Source organism: Rhineura floridana, chromosome 8, assembly GCF_030035675.1.
Source record: "Rhineura floridana isolate rRhiFlo1 chromosome 8, rRhiFlo1.hap2, whole genome shotgun sequence".
In the NCBI taxonomy this organism is placed as follows: domain Eukaryota; kingdom Metazoa; phylum Chordata; class Lepidosauria; order Squamata; family Rhineuridae; genus Rhineura; species Rhineura floridana.
Window position 1 is genome coordinate 123,410,700 of NC_084487.1, and position 22,743 is coordinate 123,433,442.

Below are 22,743 nucleotides of genomic sequence, written 5' to 3' on the forward strand. Positions count from 1 at the left end.
TCGGCTTACTGTTCTCTCGGCAGCGTTCTCTGGGCTGCTCCTCTTTGGCGGCCTCCCACCGTTGGATCACTCCTCAGCGGCACTTCTACAACTCCGCCGCCGCAACCACTGCTGTCGGCTGTCTCCCGCGGCGCTCCCACCCCCGCTTCCCAACTGCCGTCGGCTTACTGCTCTCTCGGCTCAGTCATCCCCCATGGCTCTCTCACCGCCGCTGGGCGCTCCTCACGCTCTCTCGCTGCACTCTCTCTCCAAGGGCTGGCCGCACCAGCTCCGGTCTCTCCTCACAACGCCCACCTCCACACACTCCTCCACAGCCTCACCTGACGCCCGATGCCCAGCGCCGGGAAGTAGGGAAGGTAAAACAATTTAAAAAAAGGGGGTGAGGGCTGCTCCACTTCACACATGTGGCCCCCAACAGATGTAAAAAGATGCAAAAGGTGATGGAACAATATAAAAGATGTTAAAACTGGTAAAAACCTTGGCTTACGGAGCTTAACTTGCAGAGCTCCTGCTCTTGCATCCTCTCAAGCCGCCATCTTATCCATTACTTAGCCTCATTGTTAACCCAACTGAACTGGGAGTGGTCTAGGACTTGCCCAACAATTTCCTGTGCCTGCATGTTGAAAGAGAACATCAGTAAGTATGGAGATGCTATAACTTAGAAAGCTATCATTCAGAAAGTTTGTCATTCTTTACTGACCTCGTCATCAATCCCTGACCAGTTTTGGAGGAAAACCACTGCATCACATGAAACCTTAGTTAGTGTGAAGTGACCACCCGAAGCACTGTCTGTGCTTATTTTAATCTTTCCCAGCAACTGTTCTCATGTTGTCAAGAAAACTTCTGCATCCATCAGTACAAGAACCTTGGTACTTGAAAGGAGATTCTACCTTTAAAATGGTCTAAATATTAGATTAGGTTATAGTACATATCCTTATCTCACTTTATTGTTACAACCAACTTTTTAGGTAGGGTAAGTTACAAGGCAATAAGTTGCCCACAGCCACCCAGTGTATTTCATGGTTGAAGTGTATTTGACCACAGGTTTTCAATGTCCAGCCTGTCTTTACTGCACCGTGCCAGGCCTAACAGATTTTCCTATAAAGCTACAATATTTCTATTGCCTCTAAAATTCATACAAAAATCCTTGCACTGACCATATCCAGATGGATCTAGTTACGGTTTTAATCTCAAATACACTTACTAGGGAGTAAGCCCCATTGGATATAGTGGGGCTTATTTCCAAGAAAACATGCAATATTACAGTTTCAAAAGTAAGAATATAAAAATAGCCCTGCTGGATCAGACCGCAGGCCCATCTAGTCCAGACTCCTGTTCTCACCGTGGCGTACCAGATGCCTATGGGAAGACCACAAGCAGGGCATGAGCGCAACAGCACTCTTCTCACTTGTGATTCCCAGCAACTAGTATTTAAAGGCATACTGCCTCCGACACTGGAAGTAGTAGTATATGGCCGTCTCCACGAACTTGTCTAAACCCCTTTTAAAGCTATCCAAGTTAGTGGCCATCACCAAGTATTTTGGAAAAATCTTGAAACTAAATTATTTTCCTATTTTCACTACATAAAATCATGTCAAAATAAGTTTCAGTTGAGTTATTAAACAAAGCATAATACATTTAATTGGAAAAGTCAATTGGCATTTTTGTGTTTGAATATAGTTAGATAACAACAGTAGTGTTCTGTACCCATTTTTAGTTTAATACTTTAACCTAACTGTTTTTGTTAATAGAATGTTTTTATCATAATCCTCATAGATATCAGTAATGCTCTTGATGAGTAATATTATTTTTAATTACCTGAATCTGAATCTTAACATGTGTCTGTATGCATTTCAGGAAAAAGAAGATGACAAATCAGACACATCAAGCTCACAACAACAAAAAAGTCCACAAGGTCTAAGTGACACTGGATACTCATCTGATGGGATCTCAAGTTCACTTGGTGAAATTCCCAGTCTTATTCAAAGTGATGAAAAGGATATACTGAAAGAAACATGCAAAAAAGAAACTGTTTCTCAGGAAAGCACCCCAACCAGTCCTTCTGATCTTGCTAAGCTGGAAAGCACTGTCTTGTCAATTTTGGAAGCTCAAGCAAGTTCCCTTGTTGAAGAGAAGTCTGGAAAGACCAAAGATCTTTACAGTGTTTATAGTGAACAGGCAAAAGATCCACATAAAACAAAGCCTCCACCTATTACACCAGAATACAGTTCTGATGAGGATTTAGCAAAACCAAATATTCAAGAAAAAGGTGGAGGAGATCCTGCAGAAGGCAGTAAACAAAGCGTACCTTCTCGGAGGGCGTACAAACAGAAGGCAGAGGCAACAGAAGATGCAACATCAAGAAGGCAGTGCTATGACTCTGTCGAAGATAGCAGTGAAAGTGAGAATTCGCCTGTTCCACGGAGAAAAAGGCGGACTAGTGTTGGGTCTTCAAGCAGCGATGAATATAAACCAGAAGACAGCGCAGGCTCAGGTGATGATGAAGACTTCATTCGAAAACAGATCATGGAGATGAGTGCTGATGAAGATGCTTCAGGTTCTGAAGATGATGAATTCATTAGGAATCAGCTGAAAGAAATCAATACAAACGAAAATCACAAGAAGGAAGAAGTGAAGAGTAAAAAAGCAATAGCTGGAAAACATAAGAGGATGACACGCAAAAGTAGCACAGGTTATGAAGAGGATCCTGGCAGACGCCATTCCTGGCATGATGACGATGACGAGACCTTTGATGAAAGTCCAGAACCAAAATACAGGGAAACAAAAAGTCAAGACAGTGAAGAAATCAACGTAAGTGGAGGAGGAGGAGGTCTTCGGCGTTTCAAAACAATAGAACTTAACAGCACAATAACAAATAAATATTCTGAAGAATCTGAAGAACCAAAGAGAAGTCTATATTTTGATGAAGAACCGGAATTAGAGATGGAAAGCCTTACAGATTCACCAGAGGACAGGTCAAGAGGAGAAGGATCTTCTAGTTTGCATGCCTCCAGTTTCACTCCAGGCACATCTCCTACATCAGTGTCATCCCTTGATGAAGACAGTGACAGCAGTCCCAGTCACAAAAAAATGGGTGGAGAAAGTAAACAGCATCGCAAAGCCAGACATCGTACACATGGTCCTCTTCTTCCAACTATTGAAGATTCTTCTGAAGAAGAGGAGCTTAGAGAGGAGGAGGAACTGCTAAAAGAGCAGGAGAAACAGCGTGAGCTCGAGCAACGGAAGAGCTCCAGCAAAAAATCTAAAAAAGACAAGGATGAACTCAGAGCGCAGAGGAGACGAGAGCGGCCAAAGACACCACCAAGTAATCTTTCTCCCATTGAGGACGCTTCTCCAACAGAAGAATTGCGTCAGGCAGCAGAAATGGAAGAACTGCATCGATCTTCCTGTTCTGAATATTCACCAAGCATTGAATCAGACCCTGAAGCTTTTGAAATCAGTCCAGAAAAGATAATAGAAGTGCAGAAGGTTTACAAATTGCCTACCGCTGTCTCTTTATATTCTCCTACAGAAGAGCAGCCAGTTGGGTTTGTCCAAGAAGAGAGCGGTCAAAAGACTTTAAGAAGTGCTGAAGAAGTATATGAAGAAATTCTGCACACGTCCCACAAAACGAAGCCACTTCAAGATGAAAATGAAAAAGACGAAGTGTTTGAGAAAGAGCCCTTATATGGTGGCATGCTAATAGAGGACTATATTTATGAATCTTTGGTAGAAGATGCTTACAATGGGGCTATGGAGGCTAGCCTCTTGACAAGACAGGATGAGTGTGATGAATTTAGTCGAATGAAAGACAAAGAGAAAACAACAAAGCCTCCAGAACAGATATATGGAGAACCTATGCAAAAACCTATCAATTTACAAAAAGATTATTATAGGATAGAGTCTTTGTGTTCAGTTATGCATCAAGAAGACATTGTGACTAGCTCTTATATCATGCCAGAAAGTCATGAGATAATTGTGCTGGACAGTGTGGCACCTACTTCAAGTGATGAAAAAGATCTATTGGATGCAGATGCTGCTTATGAAGAACTTATGAAGCGACAAAAAATGCAGTTGACCCCAGGCTCCAGTCCTACCCAGCCATCTCCTGAATTAATTTCTGTCTCAGATACAAAAACAAGTACATCCGGAGAGGCAATAGATAGCACATCAATGACATCAAGCACTGGTTCACCGAGTTCAGACATACCTTCAGTAACCTCTTCAGTGCTTCCTATTCCAGATGTTAAAATTACTCAGCACTTTACAACTGAAGAAATAGAAGATGAGTATCTTACAGATTATGCCCGGGAGATCAAAGAAATAATTTCCCATGAGACATCCATATTGACATACTCAGAGGACTTAGAAAGTGCCACATCCATTATACCATCTGATACATCTTCCCTTACATCGTCCACATCTTCAATTTACACCACTGGTAGTTCTTCACCTGTGACTGGAGCAGATGGCATAGTTTCAGGTTACATAGAAACAGTGGATGCTATTAGCAAATTACCAGATTCAGAAGGGACCAGCTCAGTGACCCAAGTTCCTGTAAGTTCCACAAAAGGGTACTCTGATGTTGTGTTACCTGCTAAGGAGACCCTTGTAGCCAAAGATATAATGCATGTAGATCAGGTTGTGGTTTCCATGCCTGAAATCGACTCCTTTGTATCGGCATCTGTAGAAACAAAACCCAAGCCCCTTGTTTATGGTGCCTTGGACATCTTCCTACCAGAAGAAGAAAAAGCTATAAAAGATGCAGCAAAGTTTGATGTTGTGAAGGGGCATTATGAAGACAACCAGGCAAGAGCTCCTATTATCATAACAAGAAAAGCTTTAGCAGATGCTACATCTGAACAGACATTTGCTTGTACAGCTCCAGTTAAAGAGCCAGCACCAGTATCATCCTCTGTTACTGCATCCATGTTGCCATCTTCAGTTTCTCCAATTCCTGCTGTTACATCCCGAACATTCTTATTTTACAAAAGCTCTTCTTTTGACTCTGCTGCTCAGCCATCTCTGCCACCTCCCCCTCCTCCTCCCCCACCTCCCCCACCTATTCTGCCCAAGCCAGCTATTTATCCTAAAAAGAAACCACTGGCTAAGGCTCCAGAAACAACTCCCACCCTAGTACTATCTGTCAACAGTGTCAAAACAGCAGAGGCAGCAACTGCTATAAAAACCACTGGGCCACGTGTCACAAAAACATACACATCAACACCTCCTCCTGTTCCTCCCAAACCAGCTTCAATTCCAGCAGGACTTGTGTTCACTCACAGACCTGCTGAACTAATAAAGCCTCCTATTGCTCCCAAACCATCCGTTCCTCAGCTACCAACAACTGTTCATAAACCAGCAGAAACACAACCAAAACCAGCAGGTTTGTCTTTAACCAGCAGTATGACTTTAAACTTGGTTTCCCCTGCAGAGTATAAGTTGGCATCCCCTACTTCCCCATTGTCTCCACATTCTAATAAATCTTCCCCAAGATTGTCCAAATCTTCAGGGGAAACCTATGTTGTTATCACATTGCCCTCTGAGCCTGGAACTCCAACAGAATCTACTGCAAGCCAGGCAATTACCAGTTGGCCTTCAGGATCACCCCCTAAAGAACAGGGTCTGCAGAGCGCGCAATCATTCTTCACTCCATCTTTGACTGCACTGCAAATGCAAAGCATAAGTGATCAAAGCAAATGTGTCCCACATGCTTTGCAAACTATTTCATCCATTCCTGTCACTGCACGATCCATTTATGAGATAGTCCCTAGTTCAGCAACAGAATTAATAACAACGCAGGTTGCCAGGACTACTGTGTCTTTGGTAAAAAATGCTGGATTGGGTTGTGTTTCCATAACTATACCCCCAGAGCCAGCACATATAATAGAACCACCAGTATATAGAGAGAATGGGAGATTCCATGTCTTTGGTGATGTTATTGATCTTCGCACCTTGACCAAAATGGACACTGAAAGGACAGATAGCTGTATGGACCTATCTGCTCCTGCCACAGATGTGAGAAGGCAAATTGTGGCAAGTGACACATCTGGTCAGCCAGTAAGCTCTGTTCAACCAGCTATCATAAATCTCAGCACTGCATCAACAGCTGGTACCTCTTTAGCTTCAGTCACTGAAACAATTACAGTAGTGACCTGCACAGCTACTGTAAGTTATAGTACAAGTACAGAAAGTCTTGCAGATCTGGGGCATGCATTGGCAACTCCACTGCAGCTAACATCATCAAAACATTTTGAGCCTGGACCTAGAGTAACTGGCATCCAGGCACTCTCTGCAGATAGAGATGAGGTGCCAATAAATTTATCCTTGGGTACTCCGGCACATGCAGTCACATGGGCCTCTGCAAAGCTTGTTCCTACATCTCCTGTGGGTGTAACCAATGGTTGGACTGATGTGTCCACTACTCATGAACTAATGGAGAGTGGAGTAGTTGATCTCAGCACCACAAAATCCCACAGAACCATGGTGACAGTGGATGAAGCAACTTCAGGAATTGTCACCACTGTAATAGAAGACGATGAAAAACCTGTGGACCTGACTCCAGGCAGAAGGGCTGTTTGTTGTGATGTTATTTACAAGTTACCATTTGGCAGGAGCTGCACAGCTCAAGCTCCTGCTACAACACTACCTGAAGATCGTTTTGGTTACAGAGATGATCACTATCAGTATGACCGTTCAGGGCCCTATGGTTATAAAGGAATTGGCGGTATGAAGCCTTCTATGTCAGATACTAATTTATCAGAAGCTGGACTTTTTCTGTACAAAAGCAAGAATACCTTTGAGTATCAAGTTGAGGCAACTGATGTAGCAGTAGACTTAACTTCTGGCAGAGTAACAACAGGTCAGTATGACAAGGCATCAGATCTCTCATTGAAATATAGTAATGGTGTTGCTCATCTCATTTCAGGATGAATTATTTTTATTTTCTATTTTTTCTTCCACATTTTGTTAAACTTTCTGTTGGACGGTATGGCAAACTCTTCTGGAATTTCTACATGTATTTTTTGTTTCTTCATTTTACATAATTGTTTTGCACTAAGAGGTACCTGCATGTGCCTGCATGTTCAGAAAATGCTTTTTTCCCCTCCCCCTGCACAGCTAAAGTAGATCATTAAAATGAAGATTTGCATGCAGTTCTCCCCTGCTCTTCTGCTCATTTAACTCATCTTTATTGGATGGCTTTCAGAATCCACAAAAACAGCTTTGTTTTGAAAGACTGGACTGTAACTCTGCCCTGTAATTTCAGGTGAAATTGTGGATTACTCAAGCAAGATTACTGGTCCTTACCCAGAGACTCGGCACGTGATTTCTGGCATTGGAATCAATGCACCTCAGTATTCCCAAGCAAGAATGGTACCATCTATAGGATCCTCTTATGGCATTGGGAGCGTTTTAAGATCATGTAATGGGGTTGTTTATTCATCAGTTGCAACTCCAATCCCATCTACATTTGCTATCACCACACAGCCTGGCTCTATTTTTAGTACTTCAGTTAGAGACCTAAATGCTCTTCAGACAGTTGACACAATGCCCTCTTTGTCAAACTTACAACATAGCCAGGCACTTCCAAGGTCATATAATTTCTTGACAACTGTAGCCGCTGAAAAAGATGGTGCAATTACTGGCATTGACATTGACCCAGTGTTACAACCTCTTTCTATGGAAGCCATTGCTAGTGAACCAGCCAACTTGATGCCTGTCTTCACTGCAGCTTCTGAAGCTTTTGTGGACGTAATTGAGGATGAAGCTACACCCCTAATTGCCCCTGAAGAAGGCAAACAGCAGCACCTTGACTTAGAACGTGAGCTTCTGGAGCTTGAAAAACTGCAGCAGCAGCGTTTTGCAGAGGAGCTAGAGTGGGAACGTCAAGAAATTCAAAGGTTCAGAGAACAAGAGCAGTTCATGGTGCAAAAAAAGCTTGAGGAATTGCATTCTATGAAGCACCACCTCCTATATCAGCAAGAAGAAGAGAGGCAGGCTCAATTCATGATGAGACAAGAAACATTAGCCCAGCAGCAACTGCATATTGAACAAATCCAGCAACTTCAGCAGCAGCTCCACCAGCACTTGGAAGAGCAAAAAATCCACCAGATCTATCAGTATAATTATGATCCTTCTGGAACTGTGTCCCCACAGACAACCGCAGATCAAGTCATTCTTGAAGGTCAGTATGCTGCTGCTGCTGCTGCTGCTGCTGCTGCCAATGGCCAGTTTTGGGCTGGTGATGAAGCCACTACCACTGCTTCTGCTGTACTGGGAATTGAAATTCCACAAAGCCAAGCCTGGTACACAGTTCAATCAGATGGTGCATCTCAGTACATTCCCAGGCCTGGCCTGCTAAGTTCAGTTTCAGAGATGTCTCTTAAAGACATTGATGTCAGAGAGGAAAAACAGTTGAAAAAGAGGAGCTCCATGCCAAAGCTGCGTGGCCCATATGAGGAACTTGATGAAACCTTGGAAGAAGAGCCTAGGTGTCTTAAAAAAATAGTGGAGAGTGGTGTTCAAACTGATGAAGAGGACAGTGCAGATGTGGGCTACACAGACAGGAGGAGGAGAACTAAAAAGAGTGTTGATACAAGTGTTCAGACAGATGATGAGGACCAAGATGAATGGGGTCCTATCAACAGATCAAGAAGAAAAACCCGTGTTGGGAAATATGAAGGTACCACTGAGGTGGACAAGGCTAAGCCATTTCCCCAAGTATCCAGTATTGCAGTGCAGACAGTGGCAGAGATTTCTGTACAAACAGAGCCAGTAGGGACAATACGGACCCCTTCAGTAAGGGCCCAGGTAGATGCAAAGATAGAAATCATAAAACATATTTCAGCTCCAGAAAAGACGTACAAAGGAGGAAGTTTGGGATGTCAGACAGAAACAGATTCAGACACCCAAAGCCCCCAATACCTGACAGCCACCTCTCCTCAGAAAGATAAAAAGCGCCCAACACCATTAGAAATAGGTTATTCTTCACATCTCCGACCAGAACCCACGCTTCAAGTGGCCCCTTCCCCTCCCAAATCACCCAAAGTCCTTTATTCCCCCATCTCACCTGTATCTCCAGCTGCAGTTATAGAGTCAGCCTTTGTACCATATGAAAAACCTATTCCTGAAGACATTAGTCCTCAGAAGATTCTGCATACTGATGTCACCAAGATTCCTCAGCTGAGCCCAAAGTCCACCAAGCTGATGCAGCGCTCTTTGTCTGACCCTAAGCCTCTGAGCCCAACAGCCGAAGACCCCACCAGAGCCCATTTCCAGTACACTGATGGTTTTTTGGTAAGAGCTCTTCTTTCTTCAAGATATATGCTTGCTTTGGGTGACCTTCTGCATATTACAACCAGCATTGTTTCATTTACATGATCAGAGTATGTGAACAGTTTAATGGGCATTTCTGGAAATGAAGCTCTGGTTTGTTTAAAATCTGATAGGAGATGTTCATGTTTTAAAAAAATTGGAACAGCAAAGAAGGTACAGCATGGTGCTGCTTCAAAATAGAAAGGGGTGCTTAAATGAGAGTTTATTGCAATGTTTATAGTGTTTAATGCTGGAAAAGGATTTACTAGTGTATTTATGTTATTTTCATGTATTTTCTTTCAGAAATCCAGACTGTACTTTAGTAGCCTGGAGTGCACACAAATCCATGACTTCCATCAAGGAAGGGTGGTTATTTGCTAGGGAATTGAATTCTTTCATGACCTTTTTTCTGCTTATGTGCATGTGATGATAGGGCCAGTAATTAAGTGCAGTCTCTAAACATTTGTTAGGTCAGGGATTTTCAATCTGTGGTCCATGGACCATCAGTGGTCCACCAGCTTAATTCAGGCGGTCCACAGCGTGCCTGTATTAAAATTACAATTAAAAATCATACAACCTCTAACACAGCACACATTACAATCACTACAACAGGCAGAAGAATCATTAAGTGGTCTACCAAGATCCTCAGCAGTTTTCAAGTGGTCCATGGGGGGAAGGTAGGGAACTGCTGTGTTAGGAAATGAGTGCTTGTGTGGGTTTTGTGACCTTCCACTTTGTTTTTGACCTTCAGATGGCTAATCCCTTATGTTACTGTTCTCTTTATCTTGTTATGTCATAACTAGAAAGGGTAGACCACATGTTTAGTACTTCACATCAAGCCATTTATAAAGGTATACAAAGATGTAGTGTATTCAGATGACCACATATGTATCAGTAATACTTTACGCTATTATTGGTCATCTTTACATATGGTCACCTGTCTCTCCAGAGTAGTCATATATATTCCTACCACCTCTTTGAAAAATCTGGCTACTTTGACAGTTATAAACAGATTGTTCCTGTCTAATGAAAATTAAGCTGAAAAATATGCATCATTTTCAGAAAGGTGCCTAGACTGATGACTCAATAAATGCTATGTAATGGGCAGTACAGCAAATAATGAGCTAATCTTCAATCTTCCAGATACACATTTATTTTTTACTTATTATATAGCCAGCATGGATTTTTTGCATTCTGCCATGTTAAATTGAAAATACCCCCATGCCATTCTGCTGCTTCCTACAAGCTAATTTCAAAACAAACTCTTACAAAACTTACAGTCCAGAATTCAGAAACGCTTGCTTAACAACCCTCTAAGTTTTCATGGGGATACACAAAACATTCAGAGAGAATCCAGTCTTGACAGTCTGAAACATGAGTAAAAAAAATCCAGACCCCTGTTGGACTTTTTTCTGTCTGTGGTCTCCTGATTTGTTGAAATTAATTAAAAATCAGCCATGTTCACAAAGTACTTGTAATCCTGCTTCTCGCCTCATACTCTGACTTCCATCTTCTGCAGTTTAAAAGTTAAAAAAAAATGCATGGCTGATTTTTAATTAATTTAAGAAAATCAATGGAGTCTATGACAGCACAAGCATGTTTAGTAAGAACCAACTGTCGGTGTTCTAAAAGGCAGACTAACAGCTGTTTAGCTTGGCTAATTAGGAGGCCACACCCATACCAGCCATTTATTCCACTTTAAACAGTTAGGGCTTCCCTTAAAGAATCCTGGGAAATGTAGTTTGTGCTGAGAGTTTTTAAGAGACTCCTATTCCCCTGACAGAGCTCCAGTGGCCAGAGTGGTTTAATAATCAGCTCCTCTTCCCAGTGAATTCTGGTGATTGTAGCTCTGTGAGGAAAATAAGGCATCTCCTAACAACTCTGTGTTTGTGTTTGTATTTTTGTGTTTGTATTTTTACAAATTTGTAGGGCAATGCAATGTCTCAGAGTGGTCAGGTCTCCTGCTCCCCGGTGCATTCACTATAGCTGCCCGGTTTCCCCACTTTTTAATGTTTGGTAGAAATATGTTGGCTATACATATGTTCTTAAACTGCAAATTTTTTTTTTTGCCTATTAGTGAATCTAATATATACAGTTAACGTGAAAGTTGAATAGGAAAGGTATGAGGATAGACTTGCATAACTTCCCTTTTTTGTGCAATGTTGTGATTTTAAATTGTTGTTGATTGCTTTAATGATGTATTTTATGATGTGTTAAAACCCATCGTGGGACCATAGGGTGAAGAGTAGGTAAATAATCATAAAAACAACAACAATAATAATCTCTGTCAATTTAGTAGAAGTATCAAGAGGCTTGATCAAGAACAAGCCTCTATAGTTAATATTATTCAGTTATATCTAAGCCACAATACTTACCTTTGTGATTCTATTAAAGACAACATACAAGTCTTTATACACTAAATACAAGCAATGGCCTCTGTCTAAGGAATATTTACACAAAAGAACCCAGCAGTTGTCAATAGTGGATGTCTCTGCTTCCTTCCTGCAGCTGCAAACACTGTATTTTCTGTTCTCCAGTCCTTTAGTTTAAACAATAAAAGTGTTCTGTAAATCTTTGTTAACAATCTGATTGAATAGTAAATTTTCAGGGAATGTTTTTTCCCCCTTTTGTAAGGATAGTTTCTCAATCACGGAGGTCACATGGAAGGAATTCACACCACATCTTTCCACACCAGTGTTGCTCAAGTTCCCAGAAGGAGCAACACTGGTGTGAGAAGCAATCACAGCATGGACTTTTACTAGGTGACCCCATGTATTTCCTCTGTTATAGTGTGTTCAGAGAAAGAGCCCCGTTGTTGTGTCCCCCACACCACTCCTTAGGGGGAAAAAATGTTGTCAGGTCTGTATCCCAACCCAACAGACAGAAATAGAAAAGCTTCTTTAATCATGTTTCAAACAGCGTTTGACAGCAAACATGACTTATAGATAGTCATGTAGTGGCCAATTCAGAAGTGTGGGGTCTCTTCATGATAGTCACAGCCACACACCCTCCCCCCTTTTTCTTTTGCTGCTGTGTTGAGAATGAGATCCTTGTTAATGCCTTCCTCCACAGCAACAAGAGCCAGTTAGCATGAAAAGGCAGAGTGTTAGCTACTGAAAAGAGTCTTCTCCGTGGCTGCTCACCTTCTTTCCAATCAGCAGGAAAGGACAAGGAAGCAAGTTAGAAAACTCTTCTCAGTGGCTAGCATATTCCTCTTTCATGCTGATGCTCTGAAGGAATCTGGAGACATAGGTACCCTGCTGGGACCTTGCTCCAAAAAAGTAAGACTCCCAAGACCCTCGATGGCTACACCCCTGCCTATAGAATTGGAGTAAAATTATTCATGCCTTATATCATTAACATAAATATTATGAGAGTGTCACTGAGACCACAGATTCTAATATCAAAATTGTATAAACCATAGCTCCATTGTAATACAGAGATGCCACTGGCCTGATAGTGACCACACATCTAGAGATCCACATGCATTGCCCAGTTTTGTGAGTGTTTTAAAATGTTAAAAGCTCAATCCAACCAAAGTTAATTATTTTTAGGTCTCATTGATTTCAGTGTGGAAGACGTGAGCATTTTCTTAACTCTCCCAGTGAAATGAAGAAATGAATAGGACTTCAGTGTACCTAAGTATGACCTGATTGTCACATATTATTATTAGGTTTGTTTCCCTGGTCATCCTGAAAACATTTGGCACACTGAAATGTTTACAAAGCCAAAACTTTAAAATCAAACTAAACAAAATCATTCAAATATATCCCTTCCTGACTAATTCAGAGCAATAAGGCACAAACTAAACACAATTTTAACTGTGGAAGCAACTCACGTGCACATACAGAATCAGAACCTCTGCATATGGGGAGAGAATTTTAATCCTTATTCTATGATGTCAATGAAAATCTTCCCCCATCCTTGGAACTGCTAATTGCCCCAGGAGAGAAGCCTCCACAAGTGCCATTAGCAGCTGGAGAGGGGGGTTGTCATCAGGATCCTACCATAGAGAGAACAGGTTAAGCCTCCGTTTGCTGCCATTGTGATCCTCTACCATATCCCACTCTACAATGGCTATTTACATTTGGGAAAAATGCATTTCATTGCTTTCACACAATTAGCATCACATCTGTTGGGAGTTTATGTTATTGTCCTTTTGTTTTCCTGGTTGTTTTTTAGAACCAATACATCAGCCATTCGTTTTGAAGGTAGGTAGGAATAGTAGGGTTCCCAGGTCAGAAGTATCCCAAACCCTGAGATTTCAGGGGAGGGCCTTATAATGTCACAGGGGAGGGCCCTAGTCATGTCATTAAACATGATACATTAAGCATCAACCACAGTTGCTTGGAGCATATAATTCAAACAAAAACATTTCTCTGAATGGAAATTAAGATAGAAAATCTTACCTAAAAGATGGAGCCTGGGTAAGGAGTATTTAATCTAGCCTATTTGCTTCTGGCAAGAAGGGTTTAAGTGCCCTCAGGCCAGGCCAGTTACCAGAAGGCCACTGTAGGAAGAAGGGAGCCTAGCGTGATGGAGATGTTAGATGGGAGCACTCACGAGTAAAGATGGATGCCCCTGAAGGGCTGCAATTTTAAACACACTTACTAAGGAACTAAGCCCCATAGAACTCGATAGGACTTACTTCTGATATAGATATAGTTTGGATTGTGCTGTTGACTGGGAATCCTCTGCAAAGATATCCCTAACCAAGCAGGGTTGGCAACCCCCTGCCTGGAATGTCCTGCCCCAATCTTTTAACATGGTTGCTCCAAACTTCTTCACAGATTTGATCCTTCACTTCAGAAAGAGGTATGAGAAATGATACCAAGAGTTTCTCTACCCCTTTCTCTTTACCATGTGGGCCACTATAAACTCACTTTGACAGCCAACCCAATTCTAGTGAGTAATAATTGACAGAGAGAAAACACACATGGTTTGGTCTACCTTCACAGACAGCAGCTTGGGAACAACAACAATTACAACCACACTTCCAAATATGTGAATTCTCTTTTACCACTATTGGGCAAGAAACAAACCATCATGCAACCAACAAGGTGCATTATTAGTGGGTTTAAGGGGATTTTGCTGGGCGCATGGAACCACTGTTGTTGCTTCTATGGATGTAAGGGAGTGAGGTTAAAGGTAAATGAAATGCAGATAGAAAAATAAAAGACAGTGATGATTTCCTAAATGCAATCACATACCAACTACAACAAGATTCCTTTGACTAAGGCAAAAAAACTCAGCATCCCACAACCAGTCAGGATTCGTAACCAAAAGCCAAAACTAACAAATCCTGGCAGCCAGTCAGCCAAGGTCACAGAAATCCCCATGCAGCACAACCTGTCCCGGGCGCTGCTGTTAGTGCAGAATGTCATTGCACAATTGCTGACATGAGTGAGACCCTATCAGCACATAATACCTCTGCACTGGTTGCTGATTTGCTACCAGGCCAAGTTCAAGGTGTGCTTTCCATGCTATGGGTTCCACATAGTACTTGTTCTGCTGTTGTAAGAAATCAGTCCTTTAGTGTGGCAGCACCTATGCTTTGGAACTCCCTGCCTATTGACGTTAGGCAGACACCTTCATTGTACTCTTTTCAGCACCTGCTAAAAGCATTTTGTTTAGGCAAGCCTACCCAGGCATGTAGAATCTATTGTGTTCTTTTATCTGTTTTTAACTCGTTGGTTTTATTAATTTGAATGTTTAAAAAAGTATCTTTTAAAATTGTTCTTTTCAATTCACAAATGAATGCACATCATACCTAGTGCAGATCCACACCATTCATTTAAAGCACATTCAACACACATATGAAGCACATGATTCACACCACAGAATCATGAGAACTGTAGTTCAAGTGATAAGAAACTTCACTCACCCATCCCAAAATTCGGAATCCTGTTTAAGCTGTTTTGCAACTGTTTATACTTGTTTTTATGGTTATTGGACTTTAAAGAGATTTATTTCTTATTGTGAGTTGCCTTCATGTCCAGTCGGCAACCCTGCCTCACAGGGTTGTTGGAAAGCCTTCATATATACACACACACTGGAGATGTAAATATACATACACCCCATATAATAGTTTATTGTCAAAACCGGTTGATCATTGCAGAATCTTTTTTTAAAGAAACAAAATCAGTATTAGTTTCCTACATAATAAAAGCAGTGATACCTATGTAAGACCTGCCTAATTGCTTTAAAAATAGGATTGGAGAGGAAGAGAAAGTTTTACAACACAAACACAGTTCTTTGCTATGTTCACTCAGAAGTCCCATTAATTTACAGCACAGTCCTAACCATATCTACTCAAAAGTAAGTCCTACTGAATTCAATGGGATTTACTCCGAGTATGTGGGATTAGCATTGCTGTTTTATTCCCTGAAAAGCGAGTATTGCATTAAAGCTTCATATTGGAAAGGTGTTCAAAACACTGCCCTCTTCAGTAGCCCAGGAAAATTTAAACTTATTGGACTCCTGCATACAAGAGAAAAAAAGACTGAAAGCTATTTACTTACTCAATTTATGAGATTTTCAGATAAGCAGGAAAAAACAGTTTTCTGGCCTTGCAATAGGGTCTAGCTACTGCCTGGAGTTCAACAAATGCCTTGTCAATCACAACACTGACTTCAGTTATTGGTTACAAACCTGAAAGTGTGGGATTAGATCAGCCAGCTACGAGCTCATTTAACAGAAGTTGGGGGAGGGGACTGCCATTTTAGTGTATCTCTCTTAAACCAGACCACCTAGAAACTGAATTTTTAAAAAAATGAAAGCTGAAAGTTTGGAGATTATGGTGACACACTCAGAGACCCAGAGAGCATCCCAAAAATCTGGAGTCTCTGGGCAAAAACTGGAGACCTGGCTACCCTAAGGAACAGGGAAGTGGGTTACTGTTAAGTTTGTGCCATAGTGGGCTGCTTGTAGACTCATCCAGGATTCAGTGTAATTTGGTGATATGAGACAACTTGGGGGGGGTCTTGCAGAAAAAAGTGAGTGAAATAGAAAAGGAGTGCATTGTAAATTAAAGGGGCTATGTGTTAAAATTGCAGTTCATGTGATAAATGTTTGTAGTATGTCTATATCAGAAACACTATCTTCCAGCACAGTAAAATGCACAATCACACAACCACAGAATTTTTTGAAACACAGTAGGGGGGGTTAAGCCCAACTACATAAATCCAGTGGGGACAGCTAGATGACCCCCATCTCTCCTTGGGGGGTCATGGGAATGGAATAATGCTGAGAGAAAGGCTTTCCTAAGTCCTCCTGTCCTTATAAGCTCATAGCAGAGGTGAACTTTGAACTAGAGTCACCCAGAGTTGTAGGTGGTTGCCTGTGGCCATAAACTTATCATGCCTTATTTCCCCATAGTTCCACATCCCTGTGGAAGTGTAGTAACATGTAGTTTACTACATGGCTGGAGAATATGTGGCATGTTTTTAAGTGGTTTCTGCACTGAATCTTCCTTTTATTCCTATTAATTTATTGCAGCATTCATAGCCTGACAAGAACAATACATTGTGAGTCACAGAGTGATACCAGAAGGGTCTGTTGTTCACAGTGCATAATATCATGAAATAAAACATTTTATAGGGTGTGTTGATAGACAGTTGGTAATTATTTAATGATGAAAATATGTTTGTACATGTAAGAAAAGTATTAAGAGCAAGTCTTAATTGTTCTTGTGAAAATTTAGTCATCCCTTGGCAAGTTTCTGCTGAAATGTACAATATCTATGGTGACACAGATAGCTAAACAATGAATAATTACTGAACAATGTTTTGATGGGCCATGTAGTAGATCTAGTAAAAAAGAAAAGAAAAGATGTTCAGGTGTTGAATTCCATCTGTAAAAAAAGGGAGTGGTAAAAGGGTTTCACATTCTCAAGAACTATTCAAATTAAAATTTCTCTGAAATTGTGATTTTTTTAAATCAGGGGTAACTAAACTGTGGTCCTCCAGATGTTGTTAGATTGCCAACTCCCATCAGCCCCATCCAGCATGGCCAATGGCCAAGGCTGATGGGGGTTGTAGTGCAGCAACATCTAGAGAACCACCAATTCCCCACCCCATTTACTATAAATAGTAAATATTTGGTGTTAAATAGGAAATTGTAATATTAATTTATCTTATTGCACTGTACACAACACAAAAGAACATTTTGGAGCGACACCTGATCCAGCTTGTATTCTCATATTACCGTGGATTTGTAGTATATAAATCTGTTGCATCCATGGGAGTCACAGAATAGTGTTTTCTACAAGGGTCTTGATGAAACTTAGGAGCAGGTCATGCTCGCATGAGTATATTGCTTGATTTCTCATAACTAGATAATTGGAAGCTGAATGGGTGAACTACCTCCATTGAAAAGGATTACACAGGAACCTACCCTTAGTTTTCTAAATGAGCCTGTGTTGTCAGATAACTTGGGATGCTGGTGTTATAGGATATGAGGATGGAATCCCCATAAGCAGTGTTGGAGAAAATGGTCTGCCCTGGGATTACTCAGTTTGTATAATTTAGAAAGCAGGAAGAAGACCCCTGGCCATGGCTCATGGGATTGAAAGTGCCCATCTGTGGGAAGTGTCCCTTCACTAAGATGACATTGTTCTTTCTGGTCCCATTCCATGGCATAACCAGAGAGTGACTTATAATACTGTAGTACTGAAAAGTTTTCCCTTAGCTTTCCATCTGTAACCAATTCCCTTTATATGGCAACGGCCCTTGATTTACCAGCATCTTTGACTACTATTTTGAAATTGGAGGTGGGTGGGTAAGAATAAGTAAAAAAAAAAAAAGGCTCCTTAACAGATGCAAAAGCTAGATGGACTGAGAATAGAAGAACAATAAAGAGGAAGTATATGGACAGGTGGCTAAAATCAAATCAGCAACTCAGTTTGAAAAATTCCAAAATCCATTATGAGTTATTCTGCACTCCATATTAAAGCTTGGCTGTTACACACATAAGAAGCAATGGGATGTGTGGGCATTTCCGACTGCATGGCTGGTTCTTGTAATTGAGAAGATGCCTGCTGGCCTCATCAATTAGTTCCATCAAATTGGAAAAGACAAAATAAGCAAAATTGAGTTTCTCTAGGGAGACTGCAAAGAATATATGTCAAAGGGTTGAAAAGAGTTGAAAATGTATGTATTTCCATCATTAGTATATGTTCTTATAAGTTGATTTTAGACTGGTAAACTCAAAGCAGTTCCACTCTCCATTTTCAGAAGATTGTCAAAGCGTTACTATATCATTAAGGCCAAAAGAAAGCCATGTTGGTGCCAAAGGAAAAGAAACAGACAATAGAGTCAAAATAATATTTAATTGGACCAAATATTCTTGTCTAAATACGCAAGTTCAGAGACAAAATGGTTAAGAAAGAGGAGTTAATTGGATTAGAGTTCAGTTAACCCAGAGATGAGAGCTCAGATTTCAGAACATTTGGGAATCGTCATTTATACAATGCTTCTTTTTCAGTGTTTAAACTGTTTCACATACATTATGTCAGTAATCTTCACAGCATTAGTGGGGAGCTCGTGGCCTAACAACAACAACATGGCCTATGAGTTTCATGTGACCTGCAGCAGGTCTTCCACCCCTCTGGGACAATCAGTTAGGCATCACTTCTTAAAGGCTCACCCACATGAAAGACCAGCAAATGAGAGCATTGGGCTCTTTCACTGTGTCTGTGCCTGCCAGAGGGTTGAAGCTATAGATGCTCAGCATGCAGAGGGATAAGCTTCTGCCATTCCCCTCCAGCTTACATTCAAAGCACATTTAAAACACATTGCTTCCCCCCCAAAATCCTGGGCACTGTATTTTGCCTCTCACAGAGCTACATTTCCCAGCAATCTTAATAAACCTCAGTTCCCAGAATTCTTTGGGGCAAGTCATGTGCTTCATATGTATGGTGTGTATGCAGCCTGAGCTAGAGAAAGTTGGTGGAGGCACAGAGGTGGGTCTCTATGAATGGTGGCAGGGTGAAACAGCAACCATCAGGCAGATTAAGAGAGAAGGAAATGGGAGTGGCAGAGAGAGGGGGGTCAGAAACAAGAGACAGATTGGCTCTGACTGCATTTGGCTCTGGCCCGCCACTGTTTGTGTGCGGTCCTTGATAGATTTTTTTTCGCTGTGTCACTGGCCCTTCATAGAAAAAAAGATTCCTCACCCTTGCTTTACAACAGTGCTTAAGGCTGGTCAGCATTGTTACCCCCATCTTGCAGAAGTGGGTCTGAGGCAGAGACAAAATGATTTAATGAGTTCGTGGCCAAGATGATATATGAATGTGAAAAATTCAGATCCATCCCAGATATAAATGGCCTTGGGGTAGTTTGTGTGTGTGTGGGGGGGGGGTTGTGAATGAAGGGATATCTTATTGATCACTTGATACTTATACTGCTATAAAAATTGCATAACAGTTTTGTTTCACAGATCTTTAATTAATATTTTTTCCACAGTATCAGTCAGCATCTGTGACTATTCTTTCAAACCAGAATACAAACTCCTGAACTTCCAGTATAAATTGGCCAACTAGACCCGATGAACAATTTGCTTTGATTATAGATGCCCACTGAGAGAAAATTAGTTTCTTTGAATAGTTGGTATAACACTATAACAATATTCTTTATTGGATGAGTTTCAGTTGGTGCAGCTTGAGGAAGTGGACAAGGTGCTTGGAATGGTTCGGGCAACCACGTCTGTTCTGGATCCTTGCCCATCTTGGCTAGTGAAAGCTAGCAGGGCTGGGACCACCGGTTGGGCCAAGGAAGTGGTTAATGCCTCCTTGAGGGAGGGAGTAGTCCCTGGTAGCCTCAAGGAGGCAGTAGTGAGACCTCTTTTAAAGAAACCCTCCTTGGACCCAGATAATTTGAACAACTATAGACTGGTGGCGAATGTCCCTTTTTTGGGCAAGGTTTTGGAACGGGTGGTTGCCAGCCAGCTCCAGGCACTCTTGGATGAAACCGATTATCTAGATCCGTTTCAATCCGGTTTTAGGCCCGGTTTTGGCACTGAAACAGCCTTGGTCGCCCTGTATGATGACCTTTGTCGGGAGAGGGACAGGGGGAGTGTGACTCTGTTGATTCTCCTTGATCTCTCAGCGGCGTTTGATACCATCGACCATGGTATCCTTCTGGGGAGACTCGCGGAGTTGGGTGTTGGGGGCACTGCTTGGCAGTGGTTCCGCTCCTATTTCGCGGATCGTCACCAGAAGGTAGTGCTTGGGGAACATCACTCGACACCATGGACTCTCCATTGTGGAGTCCCCCAAGGGTCGGTCTTGTCCCCCATGCTTTTCAACATCTAAATGCAGCTGCTGGGTGTGGTCATCAGGAGTTTTGGAGTGCGTTGCCATCAATATGCTGATGACACGCAGCTCTATTTCTCCTTTTCATCTTCTTCAGGTGAGTCTGTTGATGTGCTGAACCGTTGCCTGACCGCAATAATGGACTGGATGAGAGCTAATAAACTGAGACTCAATCCAGACAAGACCGAGACACTGTTGGTGAGCGCCTTCCCTGCTCAGATGGTGGATGTTCACCCTGTTCTGGATGGGGTTACACTCCCCCTGAAAGAACAGGTACGTAGTTTGGGGGTTCTTTTCGACTCTTCCTTGTCTCTCAAGGCCCAAGTGGCCTCGGTGGCACGGAATGCATTTTACCATCTTCGTCTGGTAGCCCAGCTACACCCCTATCTGGACAGGGACGACCTCGCCTCCGTTGTTCATGCTCTGGTAACTTCAAGATTAGATTACTGTAATGCGCTCTACGTAGGGCTGCCCTTGAAGACAGTTCGGAAGCTTCAGCTGGTGCAGAACGCGGCTGCCAGACTATTGACGAGGACCAGTCGGTCTTCGCATATAACACCTATTCTGGCGCGTCTGCACTGGCTTCCTATTTGCTTCCGGGCGAGATTCAAGGTGCTGGTTTTGACCTATAAAGCCTTACATGGCGTGGGACCTCAATACCTTGTGGAACGCCTCTCTCGCTACGAACCTACCCATTCACTTCGTTCAGAATCTAAGGCCCTCCTCCGGGTACCAACCCATCGGGAGGCCCGGAGGGTAGTAACAAGATCTAGGGCCTTTTCTGTGGTGGCCCCTGAGTTGTGGAACAGCCTCCCCGAAGAGGTACGCCTGGCGCCTACACTCCTATCCTTTCGGCGCCAGGTAAAGACCTTTTTATGCTCCCAGGCATTTTAATCTTTTAATCTTCTTAACCTTTCTAATCTTTTAATCTGTATTTTCTTTAATGTGTGCTGTATTTTGTTTTTGTCGTGTTTTTTGTTGTTTGTTTGTATATGTTTTTGTGGTCTTTTATTATGATATATTGTATTTTACTTTGTTTGTTCACCACCCTGAGAGCTATTTTTGCTAAGGGCGGTATATAAATCGAAATAATAATAATAATAATAATGAGGTTGGGCAAGGGCAATGACAATTTAAAAACAAGACTAAATGGCATTTCTTAAAATATAAAACATACAGAAGTTGATGGTGTCATGCCCGCCCGACCCTCAGGGTCCCGGGAACATGCATCAGGCTCAGACCCCCACCCTTAGGGAAATGAGACTGGAACCGAAAAGCTATTACTTCACCCTTGCCAAGGCTGTGTACGCTCACAACAACCCTGCAAGGTAGAAGGTAGGCTGCCACCACCCCTGTATACTGGTCCACTCAGAGCCAGGGGATCTCTGAGCCCAGAAGGTATATAAAACCAAGGTCCTAAAAGGCAAGAGTCACAGTTACACTCCTTGCCAGGCACCTCTGGTTTAACACTTAAAATCCAAGCTTTTAACTTCTTAACCCTCTTTGGTAGTGAGTGACTGAGATTGGGTCAAAACACTGAATTTAGAGCCACCCCTTCTCTCAAATGAACACACCAGGTTAAATAGAAGTAGCTTTATTAAAATATATAAGTGCACATATCATATAGCAGCAAGTAATCCTTTAAGACCATTCACCCAACAGGGGTTTAGGTTCTTACAAGAGAATTCATACACACAACAAGAAAATAATAAACTAGCTCACCTAACTACTTACATACGAGGTAGTTGGTTGCGTGGCACCTCTCCTAAGAGAGATGGATGTTCAACATAAAGCAATGGAACCAGACATAGGTTGCCTTCCCATAAGCAACCCCAGGAACCATAAGGCAGAAAAGGTTTGGAACTCTGGTGCCAGTCAGCATAGGCAGAGAACAGAGAACAAAGGCTATGGGTCCCTAGCCCTATACTTAAGGGAAAAGGATCCTAACGGTCCAAGATTAATTGACCAATCAGGAATTGACTGATGTAACTTTCTTCTCGATGTTTCTCACATTTTCGCGCCTTCAGGCCCCCCTCCCAACGGTGTTTTCCAACTGCATAGGCCAAGGATGACCTTGGGTGCCAGGCACTTGCTAATCAGCAAAGATAAACAGGTGC

At 42.0% G+C, this 22,743-nt stretch overlaps 1 protein-coding gene across 1 annotated transcript in view; it reads left to right on the forward strand.

The window, feature by feature from the left end:
- The window catches only part of PCLO (piccolo presynaptic cytomatrix protein), a 394,902-nt gene that overhangs the window by 222,583 nt on the left and 149,576 nt on the right, over window positions 1–22,743 (forward strand). The window contains exons 5-6 of the mRNA XM_061582318.1: window positions 1,858–6,862; window positions 7,268–9,297. Of these exons, the coding sequence (XP_061438302.1) occupies window positions 1,858–6,862; window positions 7,268–9,297 (7,035 nt within the window). The remainder of the gene's footprint in view (window positions 1–1,857; window positions 6,863–7,267; window positions 9,298–22,743) is intronic.